Source organism: Lissotriton helveticus, chromosome 10 (assembly GCF_964261635.1).
Source record: "Lissotriton helveticus chromosome 10, aLisHel1.1, whole genome shotgun sequence".
NCBI classification, from domain to species: Eukaryota; Metazoa; Chordata; class Amphibia; order Caudata; family Salamandridae; genus Lissotriton; species Lissotriton helveticus.
The window spans coordinates 1,206,232,359-1,206,241,910 of record NC_136071.1 but is presented as its reverse complement, the minus strand read 5'-3'; the positions used below and the strand labels follow the sequence as shown (position 1 = coordinate 1,206,241,910).

Below are 9,552 nucleotides of genomic sequence, written 5' to 3'. Positions count from 1 at the left end.
TGCCACCAAAATGGAACCTATGAGGGAATTGACAAGGAAAAATTTGGAATTTAGTTGGTCTGAAAAGCAGCAACTTGCATTTCAGTGTATAATGAAAGATATAGAGGCAGAATCTCGGTTGAAGCTTTTCTGGTTAAACAAAGCATCATTACTGTGGACGCTAGCATGTGTGGAGTAGGTTATGCGTGATCGCAGAGGTGTGGAAAAGAAGAGTGGAATATAGCTTTTGCATCCAGAACCTTAAATGATACTGAGAGGAGTTATGTGGTGATTGAGATGGTTGTTGCCGTGCATGTGGGCTATTGAACATTTCAGAAATTACGTGTGGAGAAGTCGATTCACATTAAGGACAGATCACAAACTGCTGATTAACGTATTATCACCTGGTGGAGAGTGGATCGCCACTGTGTGCATTGTCCGATTAACGGTGGCAAGAGTATGGTTTTAAAGCCGAAGTTGTTCGTGGAGAGTGGAACATGATGGACGATTGCTTACAAGGCTGCCTTGCTGGTTGGAAGGTATGAATGTATGTATGTGTGACCAGAGTGCACATGACTGCAGTATCAAAGAGGTGGTTGCTGGGACTTTTGATGCCATTATGGAGGAGAAATGGGCAGAGAGTGAAATGAGGGATACGTTATGGCAACGGGTAAGGAATTGGGCGATGGAAGGTTGGCCTAGAAAGGAGTTGATTCCTCCATTCTTATTACCATTTTGGAACTTTTCAGGAGGATTGGATGTGGAAGGTGGATTATTATTCAAAGAAGGCAAGAGGGTTCCTGGGAGGTTGATAAGCAAAAAGTGGGTTGGCATCTGGCTCATGGGGAGCACAATGGCAAGTCGGCTCTGAAGAGGCTTATCACAACTTGTGTTTGGTGGCCGGGCAAGGACAGGATGGCAGACAGGGTAGTAATTGAGTGTGATCAATGTGTTAATGGTGAGAAAACCCTGTACCTTTGAAACCTGTTGCATGTCCAAACTTCCTGTAGGGAAAGTAGCCTTTGACATGTCTGGTCCATTTTCTTCTTTACCTCAAGAAGCTAGTTCTGCTTTAGTGATGGTAGATTATCACTCCAGGTGGCCAGAGGTAAGGTTTCTTGCTCAAATCACCACTTGAGCAGTAATTGTGTTGTTTCAGAAGACGTTTGCGAAAGAAGGATGTCCTGAGGTTTTCATTACTTATAATGAAACTCAGCTTAAGTCGAGAGAAATGGAGAGTTTTCTCAAACAATGTGGAATACACCACGTCACTACCATGTTATATGAACCTCACATTAATAGATTAGTAGAGAGAATAAACTGTGTTTTAAAGGATTTTGTGGTCACGGAATACAAGAGTGGTTGTCAATAGAGTTTGTTAAGGGAGAAATTCTTGATGTATCTCATTACACTTCATACTGTTACGGAAGTTAGTCTGTTTACATTACTTAAAGGAAAAGATCCTGGGCCTCATTTATGAGGCCGTGCGTCACTTTTATGCCGCCGGTGCGTCACTTTTTGTGACGCACCAGCAGCATAAAAAATGTGCCTTGTTGCACCATATTTACAAAGAGGCGCATCTAGGTAGATGTGTCACTTTGTAACCCCCTGCGCTACATTATACCTGCGTCAGGTATAATGGGCCTCATTTATGAAAAGTGACGCATCGCTACGTGAAAACAGCGATGCGTCACTTTTCACTGCGCCCTCCTTGCACCACCAGTGATGCGTCATATTTACAGTATGACGCATCATCGCGCAAGGAGTTACAGATACGTCAGTATTTCTGACGTGTCTGTATGGCGCAAAAGTGGCGCATTGCTGGAGTGTGTCACAAAAGTGACGCAACTCCAGCAATGTTTCCTTTCACATGGGGCAAGCCCCATGTGAAAGGGCCTGCGTCAGTCGTACGCCTGCTGTGAGGCAGGCGTAAGAAATTGACGCATTTGTGTCCTAGAAGTGGCGCAGTGAAATCACATAGATTTCACTGCGTCACTTCTACGACCCTTTCTTGCGTCAATACGCCCCCCTTGCATACATTATACCTGGCGCAGGTATAATGTGGCGCAGGGGTTTACAAAGTGACGCATCTCCCTAGATGCGTCACTTTGTAAATATGGCGCATTTTTTACGCCACTGGTGCGTCACAAAAAGTGACGCACCAGCGGCGTAAAAGTGACGCATAGCCTCATAAATGAGGCCCAATGTATGCAGAGGGGGCGTTCCCCCGCAAAAAGCCTCGTAGAAGTGACGCCGTGAAATCTATGAGATTTCACTGCGTCACTTCTAGGACGCCGTTGCATCAAAATCTTGCGCCTGCCCCACAGCAGGCGTAAGACTGACGCAGTCCCTTTCACGTGGGGCTTGCCCCATGTGAAAGGATGCATTGCTGGAGTTGCGTCACTTTTGTGACACACTCCAGCAATGCGTCACTTTTGCGCTAACAGATACGTCAGAAATACTGACGTATCTGTAACTCCTTGTGACATGATGCGTCATATATTAAATATGACGCATCAGGTATGTCGCAAGGAGGGCGCCCTGAGAAGTGACGCATCGCTGCTTTCACGCTGCGATGCATCATTTCTCATAAATGAGGCCCCCTATTTCCAAGTTGTGTCCATGGTGGTACAGACAAAGAAGTGGTAATAGCAGGCAGGAGTATGACGTGGACCGTGTGAGAAGCGAGGGGAAGAGAAGCAGATGAAGACTAGAGAATGGTATGATGTCAAATGGATGTTAAAGAACCCATGTTTGTGGTAAGAGATTCAAACCTGGATACTCCATAAAGGTGCGGCCAAGTATGGCACGGTGAGGAAGGACATCAAGGTGTTTACCCGCAGCGTTGTTACGCAAGATGGTAAAATGTGGAATGTTAGAAGGGTTGTTAAATGAAAAAATATGAAAAATTGAGATAGAATGGATTGCGTGAAGATTTGTGATGAACGTGCAATGGCTAAGGTGCTTGGATTCTTTTCGGATAGGGTGGTTCTTGCCATCATTTGGCTAGCTTACGGAAGGTATTGGTTTCACCACACTTTCTGGGTGGTTTATGGATTGGTCACCTGACCAGTTTGAACATTGTCCCGATCCCTTGTCAAAGGTCCTGACAAATTGCCTTAAATCATTTGTGACTCTTTGTTGGCAAGAAACATGTTGACTTCCATTTAAATTGATCCCTTGAGATGTGAAGGGCATTTTTATCTGTATCTTTTTCACTTATATTTTAGATACGACAGGATCCTCTATCATAATAAAATAGTAATTAGGTGACCCCTTATCATTTATAAATTTTCCAATCTAGATTTTTACACCCTCACCTAAGGCTCATCATGGCAAAAACGTCTTAAAAGATCTCCGGTACAGCGCTCCCTCGAGGGGCCCGTTAGACATTGCACCGCCGGCCCAACGAGGCGTTGCCCAACGATGAAGCATGACCCCCCCCCCCCCCCCGGTGGGTGAGGACTCTTGCTCCTGAATTTTTATATTACTCTAACCTATTTTAGTATGGGCGTGATGCCAATGGAATCTGCATTACACACATTCAGGAACTGCACACTCGTCCATTGCTCTGCATGCGATGGCTGATCTCCAGCTTGGACTGTAAAGATTGGGAGAGGAGGCAGACTTCCAGTTCAAGATTGTGGCATCGTTTTGAAGCTTGCAGCAGTGATCTCTGGCACTCTGCGTAAGAAAGCTGTGGCCCAATAGCAATGGCAGTGGCTGCTGGTATTCTCAGTGCTCAATTAGCAGAAGTCTGCAGCTGCTGGTGAGCTGCTGGGAGATGATCTAAAGGAACTATCTACTGAGGTCGACTCCTCTGGATGCAGAGACACGCAGAGAAAGCCGGCACAATACTGCTACTCAGACTCCCTGACACCCTAAAGACCAGCGTGGTCTACAAGGCAGAGCAAAACATTGGCATCAAAGCCAATGGCTGAAGGGGGCAGATTAACCACCCAGTTGTATGGATGCTGTTCAGAAAAGACTGAACTAATATGTGAAAGACACTCTGGCTGATGGACAAGTGAAATGGGCTTTCATAAAACCCATTTTTTCTAAACAAGATTACACATTTTTTTTTTAGAAAACATGATTATGGTGCGACAGCAAAAAGTATTTTGGTCAGACCTAAAACTCACAGAAATAGATAGAGCATGGGTGTAGGAGCAGCAGGCATCTTTGGCTCACACACTTAAGACATACAGCACTGCTCAAGAGCATCACAATCTTCCTTCAAAGACATGAAACAAGATTGGGACTGCAGTGCCAGCCAGTGCAAGCTTCAAAGACATGAAACAAGTACGATACTGCAGTGCCAGCCAATGCACGCTTCTTAAAGACATGGAACGAGTGTGATACTGCAGTGCCAGCCAGTGCAAGCTTCTTAAAGACATGGAACGAGTGTGATACTGCAGTGCCAGCCAGTGCAAGCTTCTTAAAGACATGGAACGAGTGTGATACTGCAGTGCCAGCCAGTGCAAGCTTCTTAAAGACATGGAAATAGTGTGATACTGCAGTGCCAGCCAGTGCAAGTTTCCTAAAGATATGGAACGGGTGTGATACTGCAGTGCCAGCCAGTGCACGCTTCTTAAAGACATGGAACGAGTGTGGTACTGCAGTGCCAGCCAGTGCAAGCTTCAAAGACATGAAACAAGTACGGTACTGCAGTGCCAGCCAGTGCAAGCTTCTTAAAGACATGGAACGAGTGTGATACTGCAGTGCCAGCCAGTGCACGCTTCTTAAAGACATGGAAATAGTGTGATACTGCAGTGCCAGCCAGTGCAAGCTTCTTAAAGACATGGAACGAGTGTGATACTGCAGTGCCAGCCAGTGCACGCTTCTTAAAGACATGGAAATAGTGTGATACTGCAGTGCCAGCCAGTGCAAGTTTCCTAAAGATATGGAACGGGTGTGATACTGCAGTGCCAGCCAGTGCACGCTTCTTAAAGACATGGAACGAGTGTGGTACTGCAGTGCCAGCCAGTGCAAGCTTCAAAGACATGAAACAAGTACGATACTGCAGTGCCAGCCAATGCACGCTTCTTAAAGACATGGAACGAGTGTGATACTGCAGTGCCAGCCAGTGCACGCTTCTTAAAGACATGGAAATAGTGTGATACTGCAGTGCCAGCCAGTGCAAGCTTCTTAAAGACATGGAACGAGTGTGATACTGCAGTGCCAGCCAGTGCACGCTTCTTAAAGACATGGAAATAGTGTGATACTGCAGTGCCAGCCAGTGCAAGTTTCCTAAAGATATGGAACGGGTGTGATACTGCAGTGCCAGCCAGTGCACGCTTCTTAAAGACATGGAACGAGTGTGGTACTGCAGTGCCAGCCAGTGCAAGCTTCAAAGACATGAAACAAGTACGGTACTGCAGTGCCAGCCAGTGCAAGCTTCTTAAAGACATGGAACGAGTGTGATACTGCAGTGCCAGCCAGTGCACGCTTCTTAAAGACATGGAAATAGTGTGATACTGCAGTGCCAGCCAGTGCAAGTTTCCTAAAGATATGGAACGGGTGTGATACTGCAGTGCCAGCCAGTGCACGCTTCTTAAAGACATGGAACGAGTGTGGTACTGCAGTGCCAGCCAGTGCAAGCTTCAAAGACATGAAACAAGTACGGTACTGCAGTGCCAGCCAGTGCAAGCTTCTTAAAGACATGGAACGAGTGTGATACTGCAGTGCCAGCCAGTGCACGCTTCTTAAAGACATGGAAATAGTGTGATACTGCAGTGCCAGCCAGTGCAAGTTTCCTAAAGATATGGAACGGGTGTGATACTGCAGTGCCAGCCAGTGCACGCTTCTTAAAGACATGGAACGAGTGTGGTACTGCAGTGCCAGCCAGTGCAAACTTCTTAAAGATATGGAACGAGTGTGATACTGCAGTGCCAGCTAGTGCAAGTTTCTAAAAGATATGGAATGAGTGTGGTACTGCAGTGCCAGCCAGTGCACGCTTCGTAAAGATATGGAACGGGTGTGATACTGCAGTACCAGCCAGTGCAAGCTTCTTAAAGATATGGAACGAGTGTGGTACTGCAGTGCCAGCCAGTTCAAGTTTCTTAAAGATATGGAACGGGTGTGATACTGCAGTGCCAGCCAGTGCACGCTTCTTAAAGATATGGAACGGGTGTGATACTGCAGTGCCAGCCAGTGCACGCTTCTTAAAGATATGGAACGAGTGTGATACTGCAGTGCCAGCCAGTGCAAGCTTCTTAAAGACAAGGAATGAGTGTGGTACTGCAGTGCCAGCCAGTGCACGCTTATTGAAGATATGGAACGAGTGTGATACTGCAGTGCCAGCCAGTGCAAGCTTCTTAAAGACAAGGAATGAGTGTGATACTGCAGTACCAGCCAGTGCACGCTTCTTGAAGATATGGAACGAGTGTGATACTGCAGTGCCAGCCAGTGCAAGCTTCTTAAAGACAAGGAATGAGTGTGGTACTGCAGTGCCAGCCAGTGCACGCTTCCTAAAGATATGGAACGGGTGTGATACTGCAGTACCAGCCAGTGCAAGCTTCTTAAAGATATGGAACGAGTGTGGTACTGCAGTACCAGCCAGTGCAAGTTTCTTAAAGACAAGGAATGAGTGTGATACTGCAGTGCCAGCCAGTGCAAGTTTCTTAAAGATATGGAACGGGTGTGATACTGCAGTGCCAGCCAGTGCACGCTTCTTAAAGATATGGAACGAGTGTGATACTGCAGTGCCAGCCAGTGCACGCTTCTAAAAGATATGGAACGAGTGTGATACTGCAGTGCCAGCCAGTGCAAGCTTCTTAAAGACAAGGAATGAGTGTGGTACTGTAGTGCCAGCCAGTGCACGCTTCTTAAAGATATGGAACGAGTGTGATACTGCAGTGCCAGCCAGTGCAAACTTCTTAAAGACAAGGAATGAGTGTGGTACTGCAGTGCCAGCCAGTGCACGCTTCTTAAAGATATGGAACGGGTGTGATACTGCAGTACCAGCCAGTGCAAGCTTCTTAAAGATATGGAACGAGTGTGGTACTGCAGTGGAAGGCAGTGCAAGTTTCTTACATACAAGGAACGAGTGTGATACTGCAGTGCCAGCCACTGCAAGTTTCTTAAAGACATGGAACGAGTGTGGTACTGCAGTGCCAGCCAGTGCACGCTTCTTAAAGACATGGAACGAGTGTGGTACTGCAGTGCCAGCCAGTGCAAGCTTCTTAAAGACATGGAACAAGTGTGGTACTGCAGTGCCAGCCAGTGCACGCTTCTTAAAGACATGGAACGAGTGTGGTACTGCAGTGCCAGCCAGTGCAAGCTTCTTAAAGACATGGAACAAGTGTGGTACTGCAGTACCAGCCAGTGCACGCTTCTTAAAGATATGGAACGAGTGTGATACTGCAGTGCCAGCCAGTGCAAGCTTCTTAAAGACATGGAATGAGTGTGGTACTGCAGTGCCAGCCAGTGCACGCTTCTTAAAGATATGGAACGAGTGTGATACTACAGTACCAGCCAGTGCACGCTTCTTAAAGATATTGAACAAGTGTGATACTGCAGTACCAGCCAGTGCAAGCTTCTTAAAGATATGGAACGGGTGTGGTACTGCAGTGCCAGCCAGTGCAAGCTTCTTAAAGATATGGAACGGGTGTGATACTGCAGTGCCAGCCAGTGCACGCTTCCTAAAGATATGGACTGAGTGTGATACTGCAGTGCCAGCCAGTGCAAGTTTCTTAAAGATATGGAACGGGTGTGGTACTGCAGTGCCAGCCAGTGCAAGCTTCTTAAAGATATGGAACGGGTGTGATACTGCAGTGCCAGCCAGTGCACGCTTCTTAAAGATATGGAACGAGTGTGATACTGCAGTGCCAGCCAGTGCAAGCTTCTTAAATATATGGAACGAGTGTGGTACTGCAGTACCAGCCAGTGCAAGCTTCTTAAAGACATGGAACGAGTGTAGTACTGCAGTGCCAGCCAGTGCAAGCTTCAAAGACATGAAACAAGTACGGTACTGCAGTGCCAGCCAGTACAAGTTTCTTAAAGATATGGAACGAGTGTGGTACTGCAGGGCCAGCCAGTGCAAGTTTCTTAAAGATATGGAACAAGTGTGGTACTGCAGTGCCAGCCAGTGCAAGCTTCTTAAAGATATGGAACGAGTGTGGTACTGCAGTGCCAGCCAGTGCAAGCTTCTTAAAGATATGGAACGAGTGTGATACTGCACTGCCAGCCACTGCACGCTTCTTAAAGATATGGAACGAGTGTGATACTGCCCTGCCAGCCAGTGCAAGTTTCTTAAAGATATGGAACCAGTGTGGTACTGCAGTGCCAGCCAGTGCAAGCTTCTTAAAGATATGGAACGAGTGTGATACTGCACTGCCAGCCAGTGCAAGTTTCTTAAAGATATGGAACGAGTGTGGTACTGCAGTGCCAGCCAGTGCAAGTTTCCTAAAGATATGGAACGGGTGTGATACTGCAGTGCCAGCCAGTGCACGCTTCTTAAAGACATGGAACGAGTGTGGTACTGCAGTGCCAGCCAGTGCAAGCTTCAAAGACATGAAACAAGTACGGTACTGCAGTGCCAGCCAGTGCAAGCTTCTTAAAGACATGGAACGAGTGTAATACTGCAGTGCCAGCCAGTGCACGCTTCTTAAAGACATGGAAATAGTGTGATACTGCAGTGATAGCCAGTGCAAGTTTCCTAAAGATATGGAACGGGTGTGATACTGCAGTGCCAGCCAGTGCACGCTTCGTAAAGACATGGAACGAGTGTGGTACTGCAGTGCCAGCCAGTGCAAACTTCTTAAAGATATGGAACGAGTGTGATACTGCAGTGCCAGCTAGTGCAAGTTTCTAAAAGATATGGAATGAGTGTGGTACTGCAGTGCCAGCCAGTGCACGCTTCTTAAAGATATGGAACGGGTGTGATACTGCAGTACCAGCCAGTGCAAGCTTCTTAAAGATATGGAACGAGTGTGGTACTGCAGTGCCAGCCAGTTCAAGTTTCTTAAAGATATGGAATGGGTGTGATACTGCAGTGCCAGCCAGTGCACGCTTCTTAAAGATATGGAACGGGTGTGATACTGCAGTGCCAGCCAGTGCACGCTTCTTAAAGATATGGAACGAGTGTGATACTGCAGTGCCAGCCAGTGCAAGCTTCTTAAAGACAAGGAATGAGTGTGGTACTGCAGTGCCAGCCAGTGCACGCTTCTTGAAGATATGGAACGAGTGTGATACTGCAGTGCCAGCCAGTGCAAGCTTCTTAAAGACAAGGAATGAGTGTGATACTGCAGTACCAGCCAGTGCACGCTTCCTAAAGATATGGAACGGGTGTGATACTGCAGTACCAGCCAGTGCAAGCTTCTTAAAGATATGGAACGAGTGTGGTACTGCAGTGCCAGCCAGTGCACGCTTCTTAAAGACAAGGAATGAGTGTGATACTGCAGTGCCACCAGTGCAAGTTTCTTAAAGACAAGGAATGAGTGTGATACTGCAGTTCCAGCCAGTGCAAGTTTCTTAAAGATATGGAACGGGTGTGATACTGCAGTACCAGCCAGTGCAAGTTTCTTAAAGACAAGGAATGAGTGTGATACTGCAGTTCCAGCCAGTGCAAGT

At 47.0% G+C, this 9,552-nt stretch overlaps 1 protein-coding gene across 1 annotated transcript; it reads right to left on the bottom strand.

The window, feature by feature from the left end:
* Window positions 1-295: 295 nt before the first annotated feature.
* LOC144785301 (uncharacterized) lies at window positions 296-7,122 on the bottom strand. The gene is made up of 5 exons (XM_078664272.1): window positions 4,072-7,122; window positions 3,814-3,991; window positions 3,378-3,580; window positions 2,580-3,334; window positions 296-1,442 (listed from the first exon to the last, which is right to left on the bottom strand). Exon 1 carries the CDS (start codon window positions 7,120-7,122, stop codon window positions 5,875-5,877), a length of 1,248 nt encoding a protein of 415 aa, XP_078520398.1. The 3' UTR covers window positions 296-1,442; window positions 2,580-3,334; window positions 3,378-3,580; window positions 3,814-3,991; window positions 4,072-5,874.
* Window positions 7,123-9,552: the final 2,430 nt, after the last annotated feature.

Bases quoted from the DNA above. Each gene is read 5' to 3' on its own strand.
- LOC144785301 (XM_078664272.1), bottom strand. From the start codon at position 7,122: ATGTCTTTAAGAAGCGTGCACTGGCTGGCACTGCAGTACCACACTCGT.